A 17,208-nucleotide genomic window follows, 5' to 3' on the forward strand; every position below is an offset into this window, starting at 1 on the left:
GTGTCATGCAGGTGTCATGAATAAACCCAGTTTGTGATGGATCGACCAATGAGAGGTGAGGTGAGGCTTGTCGCTGCTGCCCATCATGTTTCACCCTGTGTTGACCAGGAAGTATGTAAATTCAACAAGTTGACTTTAATAATTATATAAATACACAAAGATAAGTGGACAAATATAGATATGGATGACAGGCCCACTGTGGTGAGACACTTCTGTTCTCAAGACAATATAATTGAACCGTTGGTTTAAAAAGTGAAGGTACCCAAAATTAAACCCATTTCATCCACAGGTCACAAAAGTGGTCAAAGAGATGAAATGTTGATATAAATCATTTTATAAACTGATAAAGAGGCAGATAGCCATTGAACCAAATCTGAATGCGAGCAACACCCAGACTGAGCTGCTAAGCACCTCATGAGGCAGCACCTAAAGCATGTTCACATGAGGTGATCCCATCACGAATAAGATAGCCAACGTGTGTCCATACAGAAGATCCTTGGTGCGATTGCTGCACATCTACCGTCAGTTGAAGACGATTGGAAAGTCAAAATTATCTCAGCGTTGACTTGTAATGCCTCTCAGGTGCGAGCTGCAACTCGTTCGTAGGCATGTAACGAACAAGCATTCGTCCCTGGAGGTTACATACAAGTCAGTGGACAGAAAGATGCTGACATTTGTAACGAGCCTCCCAGTAAGATGGTTTTAAATCAAGCTTGAGGCAAATCTCACTTTTTTTCTCTGCGCCTGCATTGGTTTCTCTAGACACTCCGGTTTCCTCGCTTCCCATATTCATAGACAGCACATGTATCTTGATGGAACTTGATCCAGCTTTTTTTAATGTTTAAAAGTATGAATATGATGCAGGTTTAGTGACTCATCATTAACCTTATAAGGGGCTCCAGGAAAATATCTACAATATCTATAGCAGAAAAGGAATCAAAGCCTTTCTAGTTTTAGGGTAATCCTCAAATTTGGATAGATACCACCTGTAAAAAGAACAGAGAGAAAACCTTCATTAGTGGCGACATATACAATATACAATAATAATGTGTGATGTTGTTCTTACTTGTGGTGGGCCAAAGCTCTGCTGGACAGCACCACTGCTGTAAAGACGGCGAAGGCGAAACTGTGAAAAGAGTGACCGGCCAGAGCGAAGCCTGCCCACTCGATTATCTCTCCTAAGAAGTTGGCTCCAGACACATATTCAAACAGTCCGCCTGGGGGATGCAAACGGGAGATTAATGCTTTCCCATCAAGCGTTTATTGAAACAAACATTACTTGTAATACAACATTAACCTCAAGAGATCCTCCTTAAAATACTAAAAGTTACTGGACAGTGGGGATGAAAGTTTTAGAAAGTTAATTTGAATAAGGATTATCTCTCCCTATATCACCTAGTCTTAGAATACAGGAGCATAAAGATTGAAGTCAAGTACACAACATCGAAAATCGTTTGGCAATAAGGTTACGTGGACCCAGATGGTTAATCAACAAGATCAATGTATAAAGTGAATGAGGACATTAAGAGGATATCTGTAACAATGGATAACAAGCTGGAATCATGTCAGAGATCTAATAATAGGAAAGGTAGTCTGCTCGTATACTGTATCATGGCGAAAAACACAAACAACTGGTTGTACCATGCCAAAGAATGTGACTTATTTCGATCTCACAGATATGCCAAACATTTCTAGTTAGATGTCCCCATCTGTGTTGGGCTTACCTCTCCATAGTCATAAAAAGAGACCAGAAAAATGTCAAGAAACAAAACAATTCTTCACTGTATTTGTCCAGACATTGTCTTATTTGTGTGAATGGATGTATGCGTAATACCATACAAAAATAAAAAGCCATACAGACCATTAGACCATTGGTATCAAGAATGGTGTCAAAGGTAGGAGGAAAGGCAATAACGCCTTCTTGAAATACATTTTTTAAAATAATTCATGTTTTACTTCCTTGTAATTGGGGTTACAGGTCAATCTAAAGCAGTCAGTAGTAACCATGTGAAACCAACAGTGAAAGGCAGAGAACAAGAGAGGAATTTAAGGGCATTGACGAAAACCGTATAAAACTATGGTGCACTCATTTAAAATTTTGTTTTTCCAAGTTTTAAGCTAACCTAGGCTAACAATTCTGTTGCCTACTTTCTTAACAATATTCATAGTTTCTGGTTGATAATAATCTTAGCCATGAGGAAATTATTGGTAAGTTACACAAATGGTTCAACTCTTTTTGCCAAAGTCGTGTTAAAAATATTTCTATAGTGTTTGCACAATCAATGCCAAAACTACAAGAGTTGTTGACCAATCATCAACACTGGTTCATTCCTAATATAAACATGGTCTAGGGCCTAGACTCTAGGCTGTAAAATACAGACTCATTTAGTCCGGTGTCGTGCTGCAAAACAAACATGGCTGTGGCACGTTACACCATCTCTCTGGTAGAAGCATGACATTTTCTGTATGCACACAGTTTCATTAAAGAAAGACGGTAGTTTACCTACCTGAGGTTAGCCCGGTCGGTCTTTAGGAGCTTACCTCTTGGAATTTTATAACCAGTCTCTCCCGGCTTCCTCAGGTTCCTCAGGATGTGGTCAGAGTGCACGTTCGTCAGCCAGCCCACAAACCACAGCAAAAACCCTGAAAATAATCAAAGCAGCCATTTTATTCAACAAGTTTAACCTCAATTTTCCATGACCTTTTGACCTGCCTGTCTAATTATTCCATTAGGTTCCATTTACAGTATTCATTGTAATCACATACTAGTAGAAAAAAAAAAGACTATGTACAGCTTCACTCTTTTAGACGAGTGTGAGGATTGACCTTTAAAAACGCTACAATAAACGAGTTCAACTAGGATCTCAAACACAGTCACCCGGAAACAACTGAGCACACGAGAAGTCCTACCTGTGATGAAGAATGGATGAGTAACCCAATCCTCGGGGTACTCTGCATACTGACTCAAGTATCTGACCTGCATGAAGCCATTGTAGGTGCAGAAAACCACTGCCATGATAAATGACAGGAATGGTGTTGGTTTCCCACCTCGAATCAAAAATGGATAAATAAGAGACCTGCAAATGTGAGAGAAATTATTGCATGTATAATGTTTACAAACAAAAGGAACATCATTGACTCACCTTTGTAAATAGTGGCAGAAATACATGACTATCATCAGCTGATTTGGGAGAAGAGATATCTTTGCAGGGGTCGCCCAGAACACCAGGGCCAGAGGCAGGAAGAAAGCAGGTAGTTCCTGGACAAACCATGCAAACTTGACGTTGACAGGAAAACCATACCTGCTGCTGGCGTACCTGCCGTACGGAACGTTCTCTTTAAGGAGCGTAACTAATGTACAGCCTGCCATGAAAAACATGAAGTAAGCCATTTTCCCTAAAACATTGTGTTCCTGTTCTTCCGAGGGAAAGAGCGACGAGAGAAGAGCGTCCATGACGAGTGCAGGACCAAGATGTTGACTAGAAACTTGGTGTATATTGCTCGCTTTCTTCCGATGTTACATGAACTGTCGAAGAATTATTAAACTTACCCACACATAGTGTCGTACACGCCCATTTTGATAGCAACCAATCAAAAGCAATGTTCTCATATGATATTAGCTCTTCTCAGCCAATCAGAATGATGAATCGATGCTCGCTTTTCCGTCGACTTCTGACGTCATGTTTCTTAAACAACAATATATATTTTTATTTTTTGTAATTAACGGATCAGATTCATGCAATGAGACAGCTACATTTTCATCTTTAATACATGAAAATTATATTCACCCATTTACTTGTTTTCTATTTCAAAAATCTGTATTGAATGCTTTTAGCACATTATTGTGTTTTTATCATTATTGGCGTAAAAATAGATGTAGCCTTTAAAAGTACATTGATATTATTTAAGTTGATACATATTTTCGATAATCACGATATATGTTTTTTATAGTCAGGCGGTGTAAGGGCAGCGTAGACGGTCCTTATTCACGTGGGCAAAAAGGCAACGCGTGTCGGGGGTGGAACTGCACAGACGAGCGTTTCCTCTCTCACTGAACTAACATCCCTACGTTTTTTTTGCGCCTTCAAACTGTTCCGCAGATACATTTCAAAGGTCGTCTCTTGGACCAATATGGGGAAGAATAAAAACCGGCAAAAGAAGATCAGAGATGACAGAGACTCTGTAAGATGACACTGTTGTCGCTGCTGCTAATGCTACATGTCAACTTTTGTTATTAGCATCTGGAAACTATTTAACAGACGCTCTTTGTGCTATCGTTGAATACTACACGTCTTTTACTTCTTATGCTTATTGTGAGGATGTACTTTTTTTTTTTTAAGGCATTGATCTACCTAAGAGTGTCTTAAATATGTTTATGAAATCTACTAGTTCAACTTTAACTTTTAATCAGATAGCATTCGGTACTATTTAGGCATCCCTAGTACCGATGATATAATCGTACCGAGATATAATCGTAACGACAAAATACCTTTCAAAAGTCAGAAACTCATTGGAAAAAGTGATGGTCGATATCTACGTCAAGAGACCCAGTGTAGTAAGGACGTTGTTTTTAAAATTAGAAGCTGCATGGGTGAATAAACTGAGTATTTTTTTTCATTTATTTGAATGGTAAACTTAGATGATCAGAATTTACATTGTATTTTGAAATGTTGGTGACAATATGCTGTGGACTCCATATTCAATAATTTAAAAATAAGTTAATTGAAGGTTGATTGAAGTTCATTAGATACTGAATAACTATTTATCATTATAATTTTACACTGGAATCTAAGCAAAAAAAAATAATATATATATATATGCAAGTAGGTAATTTGTATATATATATATATAGCGCTTTTCCACACCAGGGTCACAAAGCGCTAAAACAATAATCAATAAAATATATACTTTAAAGGTCAAGATAATACTGAGAACAACACAGGAGTTCCAAAAAGTCAAGCAATACATTAAATTTTCCATTTAAAAAGCTAAATTCTTCTTGTGCGTTCCTCAATCTAACGCTGCACTTGTATCGTAAATCTTCACAATATCAACCACCGTGGGAGTTATATGTCCTATTGGACATACTCACATTCATCCACTCACAACGTATTGGTTTATGTATCAATGAATAAAGTGATAACTGATTATTAAGAAAACAAACACAAAGAAAACATTTTTGTTTAGTTGCACCAATAATCTTGTTTTATTTCTGTGATGTGTTCCAGGGCTGGGGAGCAGGCTATGCTGACATTGTCAAGGAAAACAAACTCTTTGAACATTATTACACAGAGCTGGGCCTGGTGCCTGAAGGAGAGTTTGAGCAGTTCATTGAAACCATGAGGGAAGCGCTGCCCGTAACTATCCGAGTCACAGGATATAAGAGGTGAGTTGTAACCTACAATTTGTTTTCCAGCTTCTCAAACAGAAAATAATCAAAAATCTTAAGTCACACATGCACATTGATCATTAGTCTTGTAAGTAGAAATCACCTGCTATAAATTCCTAACCAAATATTCCTTTTCAGCCATGCCAAAGAGATTCTTCATTGTCTCAGGGATAAATATTTCAAAGAAATCCAGGACTTGGAGATTGATGGACAGAAGATTGAGCCCCCTCAACTGCTCCCCTGGTGAGTTTCTCTATCCATCATCCAGTCAGTGAGATGCTACTCATGGCTCTTGTTGTACTCATGAGTGACTTTTGTGGTTGAGCAGGTATCCAGATGAACAGGCCTGGCAGACCAACATGAGCAGGAAGGTCATCAGAAAGTCTCCACTGCTCGAGAAGTTCCACCACTTCCTAGTTAGTGAGACGGAGTCTGTAAGTGAAGATAAACGCACAACTTTTTAATTGAGCTCTTCCCTTTTAGTAATTAATCACTCAATGAATTTCAATGTGTAGCAGTTCTGAATCTAATAGAGTTGAAATGCAAGCAAATCTGAACATATTTTAGTTAAAAGTAATGTTAATATGGGTGAAAGAAACAATCTTATTATCCTAAGGTTCTTTTTGCATTAAATTGATTTAATGCATATATAATATATAATCAATGATCGTCAGATTAACGGATATAGTTATTCTAAATACCAACCACTCTACATAACGCAATCATTTTTTTAATGATATATTTAACTATATACTGACTTATTTTACCTTAAAAAACACTAGAAAGGCGCTATATAAATAGAGATTATTATTATTATAATTATTATTATATATTGCAAAAGAGAAAGAAAACCTTCCATTATATATAAAATCTTTGATGTTAGCTTGAAGCGCAATCTTGACCTTACTCTCGAGGTTAACCAAAGCAAATGTCCCTTTTTCTAAAACTTTGTTGAGAAATAAAACTCCTTTTCACTGATTTCTCAGGGTAACATCAGTCGGCAAGAAGCCGTCAGCATGATTCCACCTGTGCTTTTAAAGATTGAGCCGCATCACAAGGTAAAATGAATATGTTGTTTTCAAAAGAGTCAGTTGAATGTAAACATAACATTTAAACATGTTTTTCCCTGCAGATTCTTGACATGTGTGCAGCACCGGGCTCAAAAACAGCCCAACTCATCGAGATGCTGCATGCAGACATGGACGTGCCATTTCCAGGTTGGAGGACGAGCGAATAATCTACACACATTCCATATAATGCAAATATTAAATGATGTATTCCTGATCCTTTTAGAGGGATTTGTTATCGCAAATGACGTGGACAACAAACGCTGCTACCTGTTGGTGCATCAGGCGAAGCGTCTGAACAGTCCTTGCATCATGGTGGTCAATCATGACGCCTCCTGTATCCCAAAACTACACATCGACGTGAATGGAAAGAAGGAAATGCTCTTGTATGACCGCATCCTGTGTGATGTCCCCTGCAGGTCAGTTCCATGTACTTGATGCTCATATCAGTATTTAGTTTCTACAACTAACTTTGTATGTAATATTTGTAGTATTTTTAAGAAGTTAAGAAATTCGTTTTTTTTACATGCACAGCTTTATTTTTTAAATGATGCCAACTATTATTTTCTCTCCCTGCAGCGGTGATGGCACAATGCGGAAGAACATAGATGTTTGGAAGAAGTGGACGACGAGCAATAGTCTACATCTCCACGGGTCAGTCAGTGTGGTAGCAGCATTTCAAAGAGACGTAATACAAGCATGTGCTGCTGCAACTAAACTCGGCCTGGATTTCCCTTGTAGAGTAAAACAAGCTAAAAATGTTAAGGTGTCAGATTCTGGGTCCATGTAAATGGATTTGAAATGGTTTTAGAATTCTTGGGCATCTTTGTATGTGTGTGTCGCCTCCAGGCTTCAGTTGCGTATTGCCGTCCGTGGAGTTGAGCAGTTGGCAGTGGGAGGAAGGATGGTTTACTCGACCTGCTCACTTAATCCCATCGAGGACGAAGCTGTTGTAGCTGCTCTGTTGGAGAAAAGCGAAGGTAGAAAACTCGTGTCTGTGTTCAAAGGCCTTTAAGTATTTGTAATTACAAATAAAATGTATATTTTCTGTGTGTATATACGGTAGATTGATGGGAAGATGGATAGTTTTCTATATTTCAGTATATAAATGTAATGTCACAATTCATTATTATTAGACATATCTTCATAATTAATATAAAATGGCATTAGATTTGTCGTTGTTGAGCTACACATCATGTTTAAATGCTTTATTTTTTACATGGATCTAGATTCTTATATGTATTTATTGTATATTCTTGTAGGCTTCTAACAAGGATCATTAATTTTGGAAGCTATAAATCTTAAGATGATGACCACCCACTCACTCCAGAAAATCGCGGGCCGCTTTTCTTTGGATAATTATCATAGTTATTGGATAATTATAAATATTTATTTTTTTCCTCAAGGCAGACGAGCAGAAGTGCCTTTAAATTACTGGAGAGTTTATGAATCGGACAAATGTGAGATTTTTTTTTTTTGATATTTGAACTCGCACTGTGTTCTCACGGTGTGGCATCAAAACACAATGACTGCTCCAGAACATCAAATCCAATAATGATTATTATTTTGAATGTCATCTACTATGCAGACCATCGTCAATGACAAGTGACAGTAATGAACAATGAGTGCAAACAAGAAGTTGAATGTTTCATCAACACCTGCCAGGCTCAGATGTTTCTTTTTTGTTGCCAGGAACTCTGGAGTTGGCCGACTGCTCATCGGATGTGCCAGGTTTAAAGTGGATGCCTGGGGTCACCTCCTGGAAGGTACCGCAGCTTTTGAAAGTTGTTAGCTGTCAAAACCAAAGCATGAATTAATGGAAAAATGTATCACATCATCTTTTAAACTATTTAAAATATACACCATGTAGAAAACGAAAGGTTGATTGAACTCAAGTTTCTTATAGTGAAAAGGTTTATTTGAAAGTGCGTAAATCATATTTTCAATCTTAGTGTTTTCTTTTTTCCTCTGGTCATGGCTTGAATCTTGGCAGTAACACTGACATATATACTATTCTGTAGCTGATGACCAAAGAAGGCAAGTGGTTCAATGACTGGACTGAGGTCCCCACCAGTCGCCAAACTCAGATCCGGCCCACAATGTTCCCACCCACAGACCCAGAAAAACTGGCTGGCATGCATCTGGAGAGATGGTAAGCATATTCAACCATCACTGTAGACTTTCAAATTCCTGCTTGACTGTTACTCAAAGATGCCTACAGAGGGTGCTGTTGTCACGTGTTTGAGTTGGAGACGGTGAGAGACTCTTGATAACAGAGGGAGGAAAAATAAACCGACATGGCGAATTTGTGTTTGTCACAATAATCATGCGATTTGATTCTAACTTTGTGAATGTTTTTCAGTATGAGAATCCTGCCACATCACCAGAACACAGGAGGGTTCTTTGTGGCGGTGCTGGTGAAGAACGCGCCCATGCCCTGGAACAAACGATTACCAAAGGTACTGGCCTCTGATTCCATGATGATAATTCTGGCAACCATGACTCTGCATTAATTTATCTTTCGTAATATGACTCATTTGAGACGAAATCAATGTGTTTTATTATTCAGGCAGTCTTGCTGAAGGCAAACTTAAAAGAAATATCTTGTTCCCATCATTCACACAAATTTCACATTCCTCCTCCTCCTGCCAATGTGCAAATGGACTTAAGAAAGACACCTCTGTAGAATTTAGAAGGAAGAAATGAATATCAAATAAAACAAACCATTGTTTTCTTTGTGTCTCGCTGACTGTCGATGGAAATTGCTTCAGCAGTAAAAAAAAAAAAAAAAAATGAACGAGTAATATTATTTTCCGAGAATCGTTTTAGAAAAACCCACCATGTCGATCTGGATAATCAAAGTGTTGGTCACATGGCCAGAGAATAATATAACATTCATTATTAAATGATAAAACAATAAAGCACTAACTCGTGAAGGCAAAAGAAGCTTCATTTATTAAGTTGCATGTTGTGCTCTTTTAAAATAAAAATTTCCTTCAAAACGTTTTGAAACCTGAATCAAGTTTTATTCCCCCATTTGCTCGCCCTTTGTCCTGAACCACATCAAACTTATTCAACTCAACACAAGCAAAATAGAAACGAGTCATTAAAAGCATGATTTCTAGAAGACAGAGTAACGTAACGCAAATATGGCATAAAAATGTATAATCCAAAAGTGCATTATTGCCAGTAATCTGTCTTAAATTGTTGAAGCGCTTTGTGACCCTGGTCTGGAAAAGCGCTATATAAATAAAAATTACTTACTTACATTATAAAATCAACGTGCTGTACAGTTTGGGAATCCCTCCATCATATTCTTGGCTTCTTAAGGCGGAGCAGCAGACTCTGCTGTCAGCTGTTGCATCAGCGTGAGATTGTTTAATACTTTAAACTTGGGCTTGTTTAAGCTACAAGTAGATTCATCCATTCTTTTGTGAAACTATATATTCGAACTATCACTATATTACACCTCAACTAAGTGGCAATCAGCAAACATCTTAAAGTACAAGAAATTGACATTTTAATTTTGAGAGACCGTTCACAAGTCATGTCAAAATAATTTTCTTTCCCCTTATTGTGGTAGTTTAATGAGTAACGAGTCAACACACTAATACTAATAATTCTTTCCCAAACAGTTTGATAAAGTGTCCAGTTCAGAGGTCACGCAGGAAGTCTCTACAGTGACCACCGAGGACAGTCCTGAACCTGCTGAACTCACCGAGGATAGAGAGACTAAAGTAAACGCTGAGTCTTCAGACGTTGCTCCTAAACAAGCAGTTTGTGGGTGAGTAATTTAACTCTAGTGAATTCTACAGACTGCTCCTCATACATCTGATGATTTGTGATAATGATGTTATCACGGCAAAGAAGTTTGCAGTAAAGATTTATCAGATGCAAGTATCTATGAGCTGATTAACAAGCCCAGTGTAATCATGTTTCTCTGCAGCCTGCTGTGACATTTGTTTGTGTTTACAGTGGAAACACTGCATGCAGAGCAAAATATTGAATGACTCGTGTCTTACCATGTAATTGGTCTGAAATAGCATAACATGCCATCAAGTCTTTAAGGATGTGATGAATTGTGTAGCATTTTTGATTTGTCATCATCTGCCTCACTAGCTCAACATGACCCTCCCGGCTCCTCCTTTTCTCAGAAAAGCTCTTCCCGTTTTAATGACTTCACACTCACTTCTGATGCATTGACTTGACTTTATGTGGCATTTTCTATGCAGCAATAAACTGCAAATGCCAGAAAATGTTCTAGAGTTTGTTTATACTATTTATGAAATAACTGCAAGAAGGAAAATATCAACTAATAAAAGTGTAATATGGAAAAACACAAATGAAAGGGTCAATAATAAAAGTGAGCTTGTGATGATACTATATCACAAGCTTTTCTTTGTTGCGGTATTTCAAGACACAAGTTTCCGTTTTTAACTTTTAACAGTGCATCTCAATGAGTGCATCTGTAATGTTTTATTAAGGAATACTTTTGTTAACGCAGCAATACACAAGATTGAAAACTTTTTGTCTGGCTCCCCCTCTGTCAGAATAGTGTAACCGCACTGATGTAGAACCTTGGTTGCCACATATCACATGCGTGTTTGTTTATAAAACAAGAGAAAAAAGTTTTTTACTTCTAAAATCTACTAGTACTTAACTACCTTAAAAAGAAACCCCTATATTCTCTGACCCAGTGCTGTAAAGTGCTGTTTGATGGTCATGTGACACATAAATTGATAAAGTGAGGTAGTGATTACAAAAAACGCAGTAACTTATTGCTGCTTTGTTTTTTTTGTGTGTGTGTTGTTCTACTTTTAAAAACATATTATGGACGAATATAATACTCATTCATGTGTTTGTTTCTTTCCAGACCACCGCCTCCTAAGAAAATGAAGCTTTTTGGTTACAAGGAAGACCCCTTTGTGTTCCTCACAGAAGATGACCCCGTCTTTACCACTATTCAGTCAGTCTCATGATGCATTTCACGTTTAATTTTATCTTTAAAGAAACATCATATCTCTCTCTAGGTCTTTCTACAATTTGTCTCCCGACTTTCCCAAGCGCAATGTCCTGACCAGAACCCACGACGGCAAGAAGAGACATTTGTACATGGTCTCCAAGGAGCTGCGCGACATGCTGGTGAACAACAGTGAGCGCTTGAAGGTGTGTGTTTGTGACACCGAAGCAAGAGTTGAAAGAGTTCAATGCAGAGGCTGCAGCTGCTCTTAGGAGCGGTAAGGGAGGACGCAGTTCTTTTTGTTTCTGAGCGAGTTTGTGCGCTCAGAGCAGTCGAACATGTGACCTGCTTCCATCCAAAATTACTTTGGTCCTCCACCCAGTGGAAGCTGAGCAGGTGGTGTGTGTTTCGCACTCTTTTTGATGTTTGCCCACTTTTTGCTCGCTTATTTTGGGAGACACTGGTCCACAGTAACAGATTTTCTTTCAAATCAAACGTATCACTTCTTTCAAATGGAATTGAATGAAGCCGTCTACCTCAATGTTTTACTCATTTGAAAGTGCATTTAGGAATCAAAGTGTTCTTCATCCAGTGTAGAAGACTGAACAATAAACACAAAATAAACTGTGTATAATATGTCTGTAATTTAAGTTGGTCGTAGTACCTCTTTTTGCTTGGTGTTCAAATGCATTTTTGGTATTCATGCAGAAAAAGGATTTTCAAAAGACAAATGAATCTTGATTTTATTGTGACTCACTGCCTAAAACATAAGAATTGGAGAAACGTTCCGATGCACATAATGTGGGGGAAATGGCAGTTTAGTACTAAGAGGATTCACACATTGACTCAACCATTGTTTTTATCTCTTTTTTCCCAGGTGATCAACACTGGAGTGAAGGTGTGGTCACGGAATAGTGACGGCGAGGAGTTTGGCTGCCCTTTCAGGCTGGCACAGGAGGTAATGACAAATGACTTCAATAATTCTTCCTCATCTGGGTTGACGTCAGGGGGTGATAAACGGGCACATGTGTAATGGGGGCCCAGACTCTTTTAACATGCTCATACTGAGGCCGTCTTAGGCCGCTCCTTATGAACTACGAAATTATTTGATCGTCACGGTCCAAGATCTCGCCCACAAATGAATTATTGGGTATGAAAAATAAATGCATAAAATGATTTTGGGCTTTTTTTGATCAGGAGTGACAAACTCGATCACAAAGGAGCCATCTATCTTTTAACATGTATATTTACCAAACTGTCTGTAACAAGAACTGATTCTGATAGCAATTTTTATTTTTAGAGGCCCTCTCGCACTAATTTATTATTCATACTCGACACTAATATTTCAAAGTTTTAAACTTATTGTTGACATTGATAATTGCTGTCTCTTACCTCAGCTAAAACACTCGCCATATCAACATGAACATTTATCTATTATTTGATGGAAAATGTATCGCATCATTTGAGCTTTTTTTTTTCTACTACTTTTTGGATCATGTTTTGGTTTTAAAGGCATTTAATATGCTTTTGTGTGTTTTTTTTCCTTAATATTAAATTTAGTTTAATTTTAAAATGGGTGTGGTTATGTTTGACGTCGTCTAATTGATTTTCCATAGAAAATACAAGTGAAAATGCAGTGAAATAAGAGGAGATATATACGTGAAGGATCATGAAATGTATGAGAATCTGAAGGACAATATCCAATGACCTGTTTAAAACTTGTCATGTACTAGTCAAAAATGATTGTTATGGGTTTCTTAAAAAATGACACTAAACAGTGTGTTTTAGATTTTTAGTTGTCCCTCCTCTCACTATTTTATATGCCTTGTAGAGAAATATGTGCGACATTCTCTTTCACAAATGTTATTGAATTGAAGGAGAACTCGGAAGTTCTCCTCAAATAATAACTGTCTTCTGTTTTGCACATACAACAAACTAACTATGACACAAATAGTCGCTGCAAATTTAAAATAAGATCCAAACAAAGAATTGTATATTCCTCTCATCAGAGTTAATAAGCCTCCAGTTGTCACCTGTTTTACAATTTGTAAATATGGAATATAACTGCAAATAAACAGACAAGATAAATATCTTCTCCACTAAAATAACGATAAAACAAACCCCATATCTGATAAAAGCTTAAGTTGCGCGTGATCTCTGACTAGTAACTGTATGTTCGACTTCTTTTTTCCGCCTCTTTATCGTTTCACACATTCTTTTGGTGAATATTTAATAAAGCTGATTACATTAGTCTAATTTCTGATCCCGCAGTGTGAAGTCATGAGTCAGCAGAACTGGTATATTCTTGGTGTTTATGACTAAACGTGTATCTGCTCGTATGCTGGAGCGGTCTGTAGCCACATTGAATTTAGTCAAAATAATTGTTATTGTACAGATGTCCAATACCAGCTTATATCAATTCCTGTAACTCTTTGAATGAGTGAAAAGTCAACTTTTTAATAAGGTCTCTTAAGGGCCTTCATGTAAACTATGCTGGTTTATTTTAGCAGTTTAAAAATAAAACAAATCAAGTGGTTGTAGATCAATCGCAACACAGAAGCTTGAAGTGGGAATTTTAAACCATAATGACTGTGATGACTATTATTATAAAACCCTTGAGTCAAGATTAGGGAAACAAGTTATTTCTCACCACGGTGGATGATATTTGTAGAACAAAGCACTTCTGTGATTTTGTGTTGTTGGGGGTAATTCACCCTCATAAGCCAAACATGTTGACTCACCAGGTGAAGCTGCACATAAATAAGCTGTACAAATATTGTCTTTTCATTGAATAACTATTTATACAACTATATTATTGTTGTTTAATTCAACCAATCACTGGATTGCTTTTTTAAATGATATTTTTAGAAGTTGAACTTTAATGATGGCGTTTATATGTCACTGTTCTATTTTTAAAGCTTAATATCTGGTTTAAGAGTCTACATGTTGAGCTTAAAGATTAAAACGTTAATTCAAGTGTAACTCAATGCAACAATATAAAAGGTTGGTTCACTGTAAAGCATCACTGGCATCAAAACAGACCAAACTAATCAACAGTCAGAGACGGGAAACTCCATTATCACTGTGAAATATACACTTACTTCAAAATGATATGCAATACTATGATACACTTGCTCAGTGGCTCAGTCACAGTCAGGGTTTGATATTGTGTCCTGTGTTTGGCAACAGGGTATCTACACTCTGCAGCCATACATCCGCTCCAGGATCGTCACCATCAGTGTGGAGGACATCAAAGTTCTTCTGACTGAAGAGAACCCCTTCATCAGCAAACTGCAGGAAGATGCTCACGCTCAGGCCCAAAAGATTTGTAAGTCTAACTCGGTTTGAAGTGGAATTATATTCAAATGATATATTCTTGTGTAAAACCAGTACAACCCAAAGTATTAAGTACAACCCTGCATATGTAAAGCACTGATAATTATAGTCCACTTAACAGACAAATCATATTCATTTTCTCTAAAAATCAAAGTGCGTCATAAGCTTTATGTTAATTATAGTTTTACTTACTGACCTCAAACTGATTTTATGTGGTACACTGCGCTCAAATATCTGTCAATATTTGTAAACTAGCCGCACCACGAGTCACCTCAGTATTACTTCTTCAGGCTCCATAGTATTACTCGGTGAGTTACTGTTGCATTACAAGGCCGGTCACCGCGGTATTACTCGGCCGGTCACTATAAATGAATGTAAATCAGTTTGTCTAAAAAGTAAACTACATTTGTGATTTGCGTGAAATTAAGTTGGTCTGTGAGGGTTCTTTACGTTGAGGAAACGCTTCTATTTGATGACTCTGCGCGGTTGCACTGCTTGTCATAACCTTTGAAAATACGGCACCAGTGAAGTGAAGCAGAGGCAGTGAAGCAGTGAGACGCGTGTGGAGGTTTGTGAAACACCCGGAGGCCCCGAAGAAAAGACATTAGACAATGAGGGCATTCAGTAATAAATATTAGATTTCAAATTGGCCCAGTACTTGAAAAGCGAGCTACAGAGATTAAAATATATACATGTTGCTACATATTTAAAAAACAATTTGGCTGAAGCACCACATAGACATGACTGCTGCAAGCCATGGTTTTCCATCATGTTTGTCTCTGCTGCCTCTGAGCCGCACATCTTTCCAGCAGAATCAAGTCAGCTCTGACTCTGCTCAGCTGCCCAGAGCTGCATATTTGCTCCAAATGTTCAGAATCTTCCTGGAAATGTTATGTAGTAACATTGATGTTCTCTCTCAGGCATGGGCAGCATCGTGTTGAAGTACATTCCGAACCCTGAGTAAGTATTGTTTTCTTTTAAAATCTCAAACGCTGGCTTCAATTTTTTTCTCCGTTTCCAGGTTTCTAATCTTCAGTTGATGTTTTTTTTTTTTTTTTAGCAAACCAGAGGAGCCTCAGTGCCCCATCCAGCTGTGTGGCTGGAGAGGGAAGACTTCCATCCGGGCCTTCGTCCCCAGAAACGAAAGATTTCATTACCTGCGGATGCTCGGCGTGGAGGTCTTTGGAGACAACGGACAGAAGAGGAAGGATGGAGAGAGCGAAGGCACAGGAGACTCTGTGGAGAAGGAGCGTGAAGAGAGTGCAGCAGTAAATGATGCAGAGATGGATTCTGGGGAAGCCAATGAAAACGGATCTTTAGAACCAAAGGTGGACAATCAAGAGATCAGCTGAGGATGAAACTAGAGCTGCAGCTTTGAGACCACATTTACTTCCTTTTCATTACTCTGCACCAGCAGGTCACTTTTAGTTAGTTGTTTTATAGCTGGGTTTATTTAATCCAGTAATTTAACCATTTCTGTAGGACATTGTAATTCGGCTCTTTAAGGCCAACGGATGAATTAGACGGATCAAGATGAACCGGAGGATCAGGATCAATTTTCTCAAAGCAATCAGGATATTTCACCATCACTTTTGTTTCTCTGGAGCTGAGTGAGCGTTTGTTGTATAAAGTGTAAGGAAACATTAAAAACGATTCTTAAAGAAACGTCTGCTGTTCAATCACATTCATTATTTTCATGTTCTTGCAGCAGAGCAGTACTCTGGTGCCCATGAAGGTCTTAGCTCAATACAGGTTTCTCTGGTGAAAGTACAAAGACTGTTTGATGCAGATGAAAAATATATTTTTAAAGTATTTTGACTCTTTTGTCCAATTCTACATTTTTATCCAAAAATATAATTATAAAATCTTGTAAAAAAGCCTAATCAAAGGATTACAGAAGGAAAATTTTTACCTCCACCTTTGATAATATTCACATGGTTTCCATTTCTCTTATGCAAAGCTGTTTTGGGTTTTAGGATTTTTCAAACAATCTTCATGAATTATTAAGATAATACATTAATAAATCAAGTTCTCAGTGACGGGTTAAAAAATGTACTTTATCTCTTGATCTCAGTTCTAATGACAGCAGTGGGAAACCAAATCTCCAGAGGTTTTGAGCACATCCGCCTCAAACTTTCTATATTAAAATTGAGGGTTGAGGGCACATCTCAATATCTTATCAGGCCAATAAAAATATACTAAAGCTCATGTTGATATGGCCAGAAGTCGTCGCCGACGTCGTTTGCACCACAGACTGTTTAATGTAAGAACTATATTCACAGACCAACCTTCAGATAAAAACGGTTTTCCACTAGATTACCTAAAGGTTTTTTTTTTTAACTTGACTGAGACGAGAATCAGACAGAAATGATCCACAACTATTCAGAGACTTCCAATGTAAAACTGATGTCGGAAACATGGAGATAATCACGATTGCAATCGTATACTTTCTTTTG

The 17,208-nt window shown here is 37.7% G+C and overlaps 3 protein-coding genes across 3 annotated transcripts in view; 1 reads left to right on the top strand and 2 right to left on the bottom strand.

The window, feature by feature from the left end:
- adcy2b (adenylate cyclase 2b (brain)) overlaps positions 1-17,208 on the bottom strand; it is a 360,789-nt gene that overhangs the window by 75,706 nt on the left and 267,875 nt on the right. The window lies entirely within an intron of this gene.
- Positions 173-3,509, bottom strand: srd5a1 (steroid-5-alpha-reductase, alpha polypeptide 1 (3-oxo-5 alpha-steroid delta 4-dehydrogenase alpha 1)). The gene is made up of 5 exons (XM_087785925.1): positions 3,144-3,509; positions 2,911-3,077; positions 2,542-2,643; positions 1,067-1,217; positions 173-986 (listed from the first exon to the last, which is right to left on the bottom strand). Exons 1-5 carry the CDS (start codon positions 3,452-3,454, stop codon positions 920-922), a joined length of 798 nt encoding a protein of 265 aa, XP_087642051.1. The 5' UTR covers positions 3,455-3,509; the 3' UTR covers positions 173-919.
- Positions 4,013-16,402, top strand: nsun2 (NOP2/Sun RNA methyltransferase 2). Its single transcript, XM_087787526.1, has 19 exons — positions 4,013-4,182; positions 5,229-5,386; positions 5,528-5,632; positions 5,718-5,823; positions 6,376-6,447; positions 6,522-6,606; positions 6,683-6,875; positions 7,036-7,110; positions 7,306-7,436; positions 8,149-8,222; positions 8,478-8,608; positions 8,819-8,915; positions 10,092-10,240; positions 11,330-11,422; positions 11,487-11,622; positions 12,294-12,374; positions 14,606-14,744; positions 15,673-15,712; positions 15,813-16,402. The coding sequence occupies exons 1-19, from the start codon at positions 4,132-4,134 to the stop codon at positions 16,102-16,104; spliced, it is 2,208 nt and encodes a 735-aa protein (XP_087643652.1). The 5' UTR covers positions 4,013-4,131; the 3' UTR covers positions 16,105-16,402.

The sequence above is a fragment of the Callionymus lyra genome, chromosome 3 (assembly GCF_982586985.1).
Source record: "Callionymus lyra chromosome 3, fCalLyr1.hap1.1, whole genome shotgun sequence".
Taxonomy (NCBI): domain Eukaryota; kingdom Metazoa; phylum Chordata; class Actinopteri; order Syngnathiformes; family Callionymidae; genus Callionymus; species Callionymus lyra.